At 33.9% G+C, this 12,748-nt stretch overlaps 1 protein-coding gene across 5 annotated transcripts in view; it reads left to right on the top strand.

Moving 5' to 3' along the window:
• The window catches only part of LOC117181378, a 343,385-nt gene that overhangs the window by 92,518 nt on the left and 238,119 nt on the right, over window positions 1-12,748 (top strand). For all 5 annotated transcript variants that reach the window (XM_033373974.1, XM_033373973.1, XM_033373971.1 and 2 more), the window contains one exon: window positions 3,891-4,020. In XM_033373974.1, the coding sequence (XP_033229865.1) occupies window positions 3,891-4,020 (130 nt within the window). The remainder of the gene's footprint in view (window positions 1-3,890; window positions 4,021-12,748) is intronic.

Below are 12,748 nucleotides of genomic sequence, written 5' to 3'. Positions count from 1 at the left end.
CTGAATACAAATACAAGGTTGATTTTATCAGATCTGGTTATCGGAAAGTCATCTGAGGTCATTTGAAGGTCTAATTCGAAAAAAGGCTAAAAAATCTGAAAAAATTCGAATGTAGGTTTTTGAGCATGCTGAATCCGAATCCGGTGCCGGTTGACCTTCATGAGTTTAAGGTCAAGGTCTTTTGAAGGTCAAATCAATGAGGTACTGTTGAAAAAATGTTTAAAAAAATTAATTTAGAATAATCTTTAGTTTTTCGTCTATATAGAAACTGGAAATATTAATTTATCTTTATCAACATAAGCTGCTGTGAATTTCTCGAAAGTAAGGCAGTGTACTTTCTTATCAATATTAGCTGCTGTAGATTTCTTGGAAGAGAAAGCTTTGTACCCATAAGAATGGTATATTTTTAAAAAAGAAATGGGTTCTTTTTGCCCTAATATGGTAAAAAATACATTTTTTATAAATGTCCACATGTATTTGCGGTTATGAGTGAATGTTTGCGTGTGTGCATGTGTGGATCTGCGGATGCATGGATGTGTGGATGTGAGGATGTCTAGATGTTTCGATGTATGTAATCGATTCTTTTTCACCTGTTGCCTCGACTAGTCGTGTGACGATGACAACTGCCCCGTAAGGGGATGTGTAGAATGATTCGCTCATACGCTAGTCGAGGTACCAATGCCAGTGAAAGTGCACTGCCTTACAGGAGGTCGACAGGGTGTGAGGATGATGCCGTAGCGTGTTCGTCGACGAGTTGACATTGTCCTTGTCAAAAACGAAAAGCCCTTTTACTTAGCCCTGGAGAAGTAAAAGGGTTATCACCTCCAGGACGGCGGACTCACCTGCAATCGGAACAGGATCCCTGTCGAGCGGGTTTATATATAAAAATATGGAAAATTTAAACAAACCTTTAAATTCACCTTCTAAACACGTGTGCCCGAAAGATGTTAACGCTTTTTGCTTCATTTGTGGCACATTTATTCCGAACAAAAACGATCGACGTTCGTTCAACGAAAATTTTTGGAATATATACAAAGAATGCTTTAATTCAGATATAGTTTCGGGAGATTGGGCTACTGATAGTATTTGCAATAACTGCCGCAAAATTCTTTCTATTTGGAAAAAAACTAAAGACGATTCTAAATTGATCTTTATTAAACCCACAGAATGGAATGAGCCATCCAACGAAGGTGATTGTTATTTCTGTAAAACCGATATCCGTGGGTATAATAAAAAAAATTTACATAATCTTAAATACGCCCAGGTAGGATCAGTAAAAAAAGCCGTTGAGAGAACTCAAACGATTGATGAGGTTGATGTTGATAGTATAGAAAATTTATTAATTGAATCTAAAGATGATGATGATGATGATGACAAAAGCACTAAGACCGATGATGAAAATCAAGATGAATATGAAAGCGATAGCAGTGAAAGCTCTGATGGAGTTTATAAACCAGGTGGAGTAAGCAATAGAATTGCTGAAAAATTTACACAGTCCGAACTGAATGATCTCGTAAGAGATTTGTGACTACCTAGAGATGCTGCGGAACATTTACCGTTAGTTTTAAAAAGCGAACATTTATTAGAAAAAGGTACGAAAGTAACGTTTTATAGAAAAAGAAATGAGAGTTTTAAGCGTTATTTCGAAGAAAAAGTCTTTGATGAAGAAAAATTAGTGTACTGTTCAAATGTTAAAGGACTGATTGAAGAACTTAAGCCAAATACTTATAAAGATGATGATTGGAGACTGTTTATTAACTCATAAAAAAGAAGCTTAAAAGCTGTAATACTTCACAACACAAATCAATATGCCGAAGTACCTGTCGCACACTCTACGACAATGAAAGAATCCTTCGCTAGTCTTAAAAAACTTCTAGAGGCCACTGAATACAAAACATATAATTGGCTTATATGTGGTGATTTGAAATTTTCAGGTATGTTGCTAGGACAGCAGTCTGGATTTACAAAGAATCCGTGTTTCTTGTGCCTTTGGGATAGTAGAGATCGCGAAAAACATTACACGAATCATAAGTGGGCTGAAAGGAAATCACTTGAAATAGGAAAAGGAAATATCATTGAATGGGCCTTGGTTGATGGTTTTAAGGAAGTTGTGAAAAACTTTTTGGGAAATAAAAGAAGTGACAATTATAAAGTTATAGTAGCCGATATGATAAAGAACTTTGGAATTATGGGGTGCCTGATGTCATACAAATTGCACTTCCTGCATAATCCCCTGGATCGATTCCCAGAGAATTGTGGCGATTTCAGTGAAGAGCAAGGAGAGCGCTTCCATCAAGACATAAAAGAAATGGAAAAGCGCTACCAAGGCAGGTGGGATGTCGCTATGATGGCTGATTACTGCGGGTCACTGAAAAGAGAGTGTAAAACTATAGGCAAAAAGCGAAAAAAACCGTTACATCGATCATTTGATAGTAAGAGAGTACGGTATGAGCGGAAAACATGAACACAAGTTGATACAATAAAATATGTCAATCGTAATTGTTTATGAGGGATTGTTAATTTTTTGATCTTATTATAAGCTTGTATGTGAATTGATGAAGGTCTATCAAACTCGATATATGGGTTATTTTCATATTTCAATGACCTTGAAAATACTAGATATGGTCAAAATGACCTAGGATTTAGATTCTACGACTCTTAAAACTTATATATAAATTATTACAAATTTTTTTGAGGTTATTTTGTTGTTTTAACTTTCAAATGACCTTGATCTTGAACTAATGAAGGTCAACCGACACCGGATTCGGATTCAGCATGCTAAAAAATCTGTGTCTGAATTTTTTTAGTTTTTTTCAGCAGTATTTTCTTCATTTGGCTCTTCTTTTTTGTGTGCCTGTTTTATTGATGGATGCTCCTGTAAAAACTAAGGAAATTACTTCTACTTCAGCTGATAAGAAAATAAGCTGTTTATTAGATTAAACGATGAAAAATAGATCCAAAAATGCATCAAACGAAAAAATAATTATGAATCGCTTTTCGTAAAAAAATTGAAATCCAATTAAAGCGCGATTGGTGATTTATGTAACAAAAAACGGAACTCAAAATTAATCCTCGAACATGACGTGTAGGCAAGACATGGATGCCGGATTTCAATTCAGAACGAAAAACCACTACGAAAACTACACGTTCCATTTTATAGACCCATAGGTCACATTTTGTTGGCCAGTATTATGCAAATAAAATAATAATATTAGTCTAACGCAGCGATTCCAAAACTAGTGCCGACGGTCGGCGGACCGATTGCGGTCGGGGAAAGCCACCCCCGGGCCGACAGCCCCCTAGGGGGGAAGCCAGCCCGGGCCCAGCTCCTCGGCAGCCCCCCGCTATGAGGACCCTTTCATTATCATGAGATTTAAGGCTTTTTCAATAACTAAAATCCTAAAGACATGGCTCAATTCAATTTTAATTATCTGAATCATTTGCATGATGTAATTTTAAGAAGATGAAAAAAAAGTTGATGAAAATCGGTTAACCTTTCGAGTAATTAAGCATATCTTTAAGTACATGCAAAATTACAAGAACTGTCAACTGGCATTGAAGATATTAACCGATTTGCATCAAATTTTTTTTTATTTGCTTAAAATCAGATTAGGAAAGTGATTCAACTAATTAAAATTTAATTTATTAACAATTTAACACATTTTAATTTTTCTCAACCGGTTCTAATTCTCTCGCTTGAAGCATGCAACCTCCCGCATGATCGACAGTCAAGTATCCCCCTTGGGTTCTAGTAGAGAGAAAAAAATGGTAGGGTGGCGGCCCTGCTCCTCCCTGAAAACTGCAAAAAAAGTTTAGGAATCGCTGTTCTAACGCATATTTTGTAGTGGAAGTAATTATGAATGTTTGACGTAAATTTACAATGTATTTAGCAAATCGAATAGAAAGAGATTGTCCCAATCGACGATATGTATTTGAAAGGCATCCACGGAAAAAATTAAAGCTACAACTTACGGATGTGAAGGAAGTAACAGCTGCTAATCGAACTGAATGTGAAGACAGGTCAGTAAAAAAAATAAGTTACTATAATCTATTTAGAAAGTCTTTAATTTATTTTTGTAATTTTCAAAATTAACAAATAGCTGTTAGTCATAAACGTTTAATTAATCTTAACCTTCGCTTTAAAAAACATGTTTTGTGTTTTTAAATAATAAATATATTGTAAAATTTGCACTTGATGCAATAATCTTTCATATCCTTAGTAGATTCAGTAGAATAAACCTCATACTATTCACCGTAGTAAAATCGCGTATAGTCAGGCGGACATGCTGACATGGGGTATGAAGTATACGCTTCACAGTAAAAATGAATTGAAACTATTTAGAAGACTTAATAGAGTTTAAAATAATTTCGAAGGAATCCGAAAGAATGAAAGAAATTCAAAACAGTTGAAAGAATTTTCAACAATTCAAAATTAATTTTTTTTTTAATCAAGAAAATTAAGAAACAGGTGTACACCTAAATTCGGTAGTGGCTAACCCTTTTTAATTTTAATTATTATTGTGAACCAGAAAAAGATAAAAATAAAACATTTGTATTAGATACAATGAAACGATTTGGTTTAGATATGACATTGCAATTAATTGGAAAGTTTTGACAGTACCAGTTCCGGCGTTGCTCATTTCTTGTAATTTATAGAAAAGGCAGTGATTTGTAAATGAGGAACCCTCTCTTTTTTAGCTAAATAATAGGGGTGACCCAAGTCCTGCATGAAAAAGTATAATAGATACGTGATTTCCTTCCTCACTTTAATGCATGATTTTTTAATAACGTACGTGAAACAATACTTAGGCGAGTAAAGAGTTCCATAAGTTCTCAGTTCCTTAGCTTTATATTGAAAATAAACATGCAAAAACTTTTTGTTCAAAGCAAAAGGTTAAAGTAAATATAATAATCTATTATTTAGCAACCAGTCAGAAAAAAATACTTAAAAATTTTAAAACAGAGAAACTCTTAAATTGTGCTGGTTTTGGAGCTGACGGTGGGTGGTTCACTCAAACCCGAGTTCTGCTTCGGATGTAAACGCTTTTCGCTATTAGAAATATCTGTTTGAATTTTCAATTACATCCGTGTGAAGTTTTATGCAATTACCGTAAATGAAATTTCAATTAAATGTATTTGAAAATTCAAACACATATGTTTGAAATTTCAATTACTTGTATTTGAAAATTCAAACACAAGTGTTATTAAAATTTTAACTGATTGTAATTGGAATTTCAATAACGGTAATTGAAACAGCTGCACAGGAAAAAAATTAAATGCGCAGTTAATAAATTTTAAAATGAATACTTTTTTAGGAACCCAGATAGATTTTAATAAATATTTTTCAAAAACCCAAACTGTGCATCATTTATGTGGCATTTGCCAGAATATCTTTATTAAAACTATTTAGGTTCACGACAAAAATATTTATTAGAAATTCATTATCTGCATATAAAATTATACAAAGATATGGAAACATTATTTTAAATGTAGAGGAGCTTTTTCCCTTGAAAACTCATTTTTTGTTTGTGAAAATTCTTGTATTAGTTTTCAGTTAGAACTTTACAAGCTTTTAGTTATAATATACATGTAGTATTAAATTAAATAAAAAAACCAAAGCACGTTTTGCTTCTCATTCAACAAGCATCCTTTCCGAATAAAAACAAGAAAACGTTTTGTATAAATGTAGTATGTAAACACTTAAAACGCAAAATAGATTTAAAAACCTTAAACTTATTTGTGAAATCGTTTAACGCGTCTCCGAGTTTTTTCACATCCATATCTTAAGGCTGTGACCTACTTTTAGTTCCAATTGCCCTTTTGTCTTTCTGTGTTTGTGGATTGATTTCTAACATTATCCTATAAAAATGCTTAATTCAAAACAGAAATGTCGATTGATAGATGTTAAATATGTAAAAAAAAGTGTCTAACATATAGTTTTACATATTATGGAAACTATAGCTACCTCTGAATGAATTCCAATATTTTGGCGAGTTTTGTAGGATAAACGTATCCAAAGCAATAATAGCTAAGGAAAGTGATGTATTTTCCATCTTGGAAGATTTTACTTTAAAAAATTCGCCTTTTTCCAGAAAAACACTCAATGAGGCGGTGTCATCAAAAATCGACTTTCCTGTAAAAAATAATTTTTTTATAAGAAAAAATATTTCAAGCACGAGTAATATTTTGTGACTGAAATATCACTCTAACAGACAAAAAATGAAAAAATTTAGGTTTATAATTTTTAATTTCAGTATTGGTATTTATCAGAATTAAAAGAAAATATCACTTCCAAAATCCTAAAAAAGATAATAGCCAAAGTATAATCTGGGGAAGATTAAGGTTTATGAGAAATATATCTGGAAATAAATATCATGATATTACACACCTTTTATAAACAAGACAGGATATGGCGAAATTTCCTTCTTCCCAGCCTCATTAGTAGTGGTATTCTGAAATATTGAAAATATACGTAGAATTAGTTCTGATTACAAACATGGATTTTCCTGAAATTTATTATACACAAATGAGTATAAGCGAACAGATTAAATGATAATGAACTTACGTCAATAATTTTGAACAATAAATCCTGATCTTCTCTGAAATTCAAGACGAGTAAAGGAAACATTACCAATAGCTTGGGAATATTGCTGCGTGTAACAAGAGCCATATTCTTCGCTTCCTGTAACACTTTGTTCATGCTTTTTGCTTTCGCTACCTCACGTGCGATTGACTGTGTACTACCCTTGCTGTTGTCATTTTTCATAAGTATATTACTTGATTGAAGTTTGAAATATCGTCGAAAGGGATCGGGAATATCAAGAAGTCTCTGAGACCATGTTGTTAAGACATTAAATTCTAATAACTGCCTGGCATGCAGGCTCAAATAGTCAGTTTCTCGTAGAAAAGGCCACTTTCTGAAAAGCTGATTTAAATCACTATCTTGAACATTAATCGCTACTATTTGAAGAAAATATGTGTCCTTCATTAAAACATTTATCTTATTTTCATCCCTTTCATTGGCGTTTTTATTGTATTGATCGCATAAAGACTTTCGCTTATTTTCTAGAGACTGAAAACTTTCTTCAGCAGGTAATTGCGGTGAGAATGCAGTACAGCCATACTGGTCTTCTTTTCGACATAACGAAAATCCTGCAGATTCATCGTCACAATCGGCGTGTACAATATTACTTTTACGCTTTTTTTGTCATTTATTAAAAATTCTGCGATACTGGAAACAAGTTTTCGCCTATCTGATGGCATAAAAGGCCTATTTTCCCTGCCATGAGCTATTAGTCTTGATGGACACATGTTAAATAGTTCCTGAGCCAAATCCAGGGCTCTTCCTGGCTGAAACTTAACATGCTCAGTCTCGTGATCTTTATCGTTTTCTGAAATAAAGAACACTTCAAATTCAGAGAGGACCAGAACACGTCAGAATTAAAAAAAATAAAATAAAATGAAAAAAAACCCGTTAAAAAAAGAAAATTATTAGCTCTGGGACTAATATGCTCACCATTTTCATTTTCATATGAATTATTATTTTGTATAACCACGTCAAGGCATTCCACAACGGTTCCTTCTGGCAATACCATCAAACTAAGTAGATCCTTAGATTTTTCGGCCAATTCAATCAAAATCTCATCATCCTCCATGTCGACTCCGTACTTTTCGCGCACCCGCTGTGTAAAACTTTGAATTAAATTACAAGCATCAAACTTGGCTTATAAATTGTTTTATAAACTTTGGATTAGGGTGACGATTTGGAGAATCTGGTATTTGCGCATGGCGTCTTTTGAGCGAATTTTCCAATTTTTTTGAAGTATTAAGTTGTTTGTAACTTTATTTAATCTAATTTAGCAAAATATACGTACTGCTTTGACAAAAAACTATAATTGAAAGGGAGTGAAATAGATTTATATTTAATTTTGAGAAATTTGAATAATTGTTTGCATCCAATATCTTTACAACGGATTTGTAAAGATCTAGTGGAAACTACTCAATATAAATTTTTTTACTGTGTACCTCTGACTGTTACTGAATTGTATTCTTCAAGAGTTTGAGGCAAGTTTGCTCTCTTGATGGCTGCTTGCAACTCTTCGGCATGCAAGTGTTTTTCGAATGGGAAACTTTTGTCCGCTTGAATTTCGAATAAGTAATAAGTATTCGTCGATAGTTTGCTGCAACTAAGGCGAGCAGGATTTTTGAATAGAAGGGGCACAAACTATTTCTGTTATTTCTGTTAGTAGAATAACGAGAGCCCAAACTGGTTCGAAGATATCTTTAACTTTATCTTCAATCATCAAAGAAAAAAGTCTTAAGAATTGAAATATTTGAAAAGCTCCGCCTGATATTTTTTCCCATCTTTAGATATTGTGCAAGGCTAATCTCTGGTGTCCTTTTTAGAGTAAGGAAAAGATACGATGTGACTATTTAGTTCAGAAACTATGAATCATTTTTTCTTCAAAAGGTCAATAATATACATTTGAAGGTCATAAGTGATTATTCCTTTAACCAGATCATGACTCAGACAAGGAGCAAGGCCGGGATAGCATACATGGTATGTTTTCAATTCATTGAATATCGAATTGAATCTAATACTTTGGAAATCAGTAAGACCTTTCACCTTAATAGTTTCCAAGGCTTCATTGTAAGAGGCTCTGGTCCGTGCCTCATAGGTTGCAAACATACCATGTTCTTTAAAAAACTCGTCCCGAGTTATTAAATAATATCGACAAAAATATTTTTGAGAACTGAAACTTTCAAGGAAACCTCCCAAAGATTGATTTCCCAAGTTATCTACAGCGATAAACATCAGGATTCCCTTAACAGTTATGACTTCACTTATTTTCACTCCAAGTGATCCGATAATTTTTAAGTCTTCAACTATTCTCCCATATACTTTCTGGTCATCCAACTCTTTCTCCTTACACAAGGCGATTAATTTTATGCTATTGATATGTGATCGAACATGTGGAGGTAAATTTAGGAAACAAAGGTACACACCAATGAGTTTATAAACTGCTTTGCCAGCCTCGAGAGGGTTTACTGTTTGAAAAGCATCCTGATATCCCTCGAGTTTCAAACATTCTGGATTTTTCAGAGCATCTCGTTTTCTAACGATTTGTCTTGATACATTCGTTTGATTGTTTCCACTATCGATACATAATGGAAAATTTTTTGGTGAGGTGCATCTGTGGGAGTAAGCCTAACCTGTTTTGGTACCACGTAAGCGAACTTTTCTTCATAAAATTTTTTGCGCTTAAAATTAGTTTTTAAAACATCATTACTCTTCAAGAAGAGATCACTGTCAAGAACTTCATTTAATATTCTATCTAAATGTTGCTCTGAACAGCCTTCTAAACGTAAACGTGTTCGCAAAACTCTTTTCATCGTGTCCTGACTTTGTTTATAGCAATTACATACTTCAGTAACTATGTACTGAATTGTACTTGCAGGAACCATAAATTGACATTCCAGTCTTAAATATAGTTGAGCGATATTCGCAAGAAATAAGTCAGACTCATCGTCGGATCCTTCAATCAGTTCAAACTCTCTATTCGCAGTACCATCTTTATCAGCAATATTAGTATTTTCTTTGCGTGACTAAATATTACTATCATTTCTGATTCTTGATTCGCATCTACATTAGAAATAGTTTCGATAGTTTCAATATTTTCAGAACTAGTGTTCAATATTATATCGGATAATAGCACAGGACTTCTATGAAGTTTCGACAAATGATCAGTAAAAGAATTTAAATTGTCATATTTTTTATTACAAAGTTTATGCGGACACATGACTTTAACGTTATCACGGATGTGATCTTTTAAATGCTTAAGCAGGGCAGAATAAGTGTCTACTTCTTTTTTGCAGACTTCAACGTCACAAATGTATTTCGCATTTTCATTGGCAGCAAAATTAAAATTTTTGTGCTGAATGTTTTCTTTAAAATGAATTTTATGCACTCGAGATAAGTGTGTTATATTTACGTGACTTCAGGTTTCAGCGCCCGGAGATAACTGGTTAAAAATATTATGTAAGATTGAATAAAAATGGTATATTTTTGTGGGTATAAAAGACATTCTTGAAAAATTCTGTGGCCGCTTGTCAAAACTTTGAACATTAAAAGAAGAGATTTTTCAGAAATAACACCTTTGAAATGGACTCAAACTTTGTTTTGGCTAAAACCAATTGAGAGGCCCACAAAAATTGATAGCATAGACTGACAAATTTTTTTACTGATTATTAAGGATTTTTCTACCATAAATCCAGATAAGTAGTTTTTTAAGATTGAAGGGCAGAAAATAATCTGTTCTTGAAATTCTTAATTAAAATATACACAATTATGCTGGAATGTCTTTTTAGGTTAAGTATGTATCAGAGTCGGGCAGAAGAAATGATAAAATAGTTCAAATAATACAACTGCAATTGTATTATTGATGTATAAATGGTTGAAGTTTATAAGTTCAGAAATAGAGAAAACTTTAGAAACAAATTTATTTTCAAATATACACAATTACGCCGTAATGTATTATTAGGTTAAATTTGCATCAGATTTTAGAAGAAGAAGTTATATAATCATAATATATAACGCAAACTTACCTTCCTCTATTTATCTTTCGCTGAAAATCAATTAAAACCTTTACGGTTCACTGCGATTTAGACAACTCACTCAAATTTTTTTGCATTAAAACACGATTTTGCGAGGGAACAAATATTTATCGTCGGCTTTGTTTATCATCTGTAGCTCCACATTGATCACACACACTACCTGATCATGGCCGTATATACACGACTGCACAGTCAGTATGAAGCCAACGCATGCGCACCAAAGTGCTCACTAGAATCATCAGCAACCACCATGCTTGAAATTTCAAATACATTATATGAATTTTAATTCATATTCTCTATTGAAGGAAATTTCAATCACTCCTGTATTTGAAAAGGTGACTGAATTTTCAAAAAATTTCTAACAGTGGTTTGTCCACGCTGCAACTACATAAGCGCGCCCTATCTACGAATTTCACTGTACACTCTAATGGGAGAATTGTAAGCTCCTTATTATAATTTAAAAATTTTTCCCGCAGTGCGGGCAGAGTCTGATCGCGCGCAGCTCGCCAGTTTAAGCGCGCCAAGGGCGTGCGACTGTTACTTCTCGCGCTTCGCGCTCGATTACGTATTTAACTCGTACTTTGTACTCGATTATGTCCAAAATGAAGTATAAATGGTACATTTTTCGTAGTTTTGTGTATTACAAATGGCTGTGAATAGAATTTTGAAAATTTGACAAAAAGTGGTCTCAAATTTTTTTAAATTTTTCATCAAAAATGTGTGGTTAACGAACTTGATCTTTTTTTGTGGTCCCTTAAACTGTGTGCGAAAGCGCAATTCAATCCGACTAGTCTTTCAACATTTATCCTCTACCTTTCCAGGTGACAAAAAAAGCAATATTTGCGATTTTTCTATGAAGACAGGTTTGTTTATTTTGTTACCAATGTTTGATCATTCAATTGCGACATATTTCAAGAAGCTATGGTAATTTTTTCGTTATAGAAGAGTCATAAATAAACGTGTTACAGCCAATCTACGAGTGATCCAAAAACGGCGTTTTGCGGTGAGTAAACCCAAGTGCGAATTGCCGGAGCTGAATACACGACCCAATGTTGGTTCAATTTTGGCAGCCAAAGGTCGGCTAAAGATATTGGGCCAATATCAACATTTTAATCGGCCCAGTGTTGAGCCAGTTCCGGCAGCCTATATTGGCTATTTATATTTGCCGATCATCCACCGATGCTTGGCCCAATATCGGCACTTTATTGCGCCAAGTCTCACTTTTAGCACGGCCCTGGCGGGCCGAAGGAACCACGTTGAGCCTTCACAAAGTACCCGTAAATAACCCATTCGGTTCCTTTTTTAAAAATTCGAAAAACTGCATAATCAGCTTTGAAATTGTTGAAATCCGGATTCTACGTAGCACTCAACAGGCGTTATACGTCTTATATTTTTTTAACTTTTTACAGTTGCAAAAAAACTATTGCGATTATACCATGACATTCTACAGGGAATTTTAACGTAGAATCCGAATTTCAACAATTTAAAGTTGATTTTTCTGTTTTTAGAGTTTTTTTAAAAGGAACCGAATGGAGACCCAATGGGGGTTTCACGTGTACTTTGTAGAGGCGCCATTCGGTTCCTTCGCTTTGCCAGGGGGAAAAATTGTTTCACGAGGATCAGCCAAAGTCTGGCCCAGTTACAGAACACAACTGGGCCAAGTGTCACTTTTACAACGGAAAAACAATTTTTTATGTAAATCGGCTCAATGTTGAGCCAGTGCTGGCAGCCTATATTGGCTATATAAATTTGCATGTGCCAGAAGTTCTGAACGATCAAATTAACGAAATTTTTTACTGCTAACTTTGAAAACCAGAAAAAGTTAATACATTTTTTAAAATTTATATTGAAAATAATTGATTGTTGAAAAAAAATTATCATGCATATTTTAAATTGCATTTGAAATAATATTTATGGGGCAAATAGAAATGGGTAAAAATATTTCGTTCACTTGAACGTTCGGAAATTCAGGTACATTATATTTTCTGGTCCTCCACCGATGCTTGGCTTAATATCAGCACTTTATTGCACCAAAACCAGGGGGGTGACTCGCCATACGAATGCGCCGTGTCAGTTTTGTGAAGGACGGCAGAAAGTGAAACACTGGCGCCACTAGCGCTATTCCCTATATTTG

Source organism: Belonocnema kinseyi, chromosome 10 (assembly GCF_010883055.1).
Source record: "Belonocnema kinseyi isolate 2016_QV_RU_SX_M_011 chromosome 10, B_treatae_v1, whole genome shotgun sequence".
In the NCBI taxonomy this organism is placed as follows: Eukaryota; Metazoa; Arthropoda; class Insecta; order Hymenoptera; family Cynipidae; genus Belonocnema; species Belonocnema kinseyi.
Note: the sequence above shows the minus strand (reverse complement) of the source record. Positions and strands in the feature narration are given on the sequence as shown.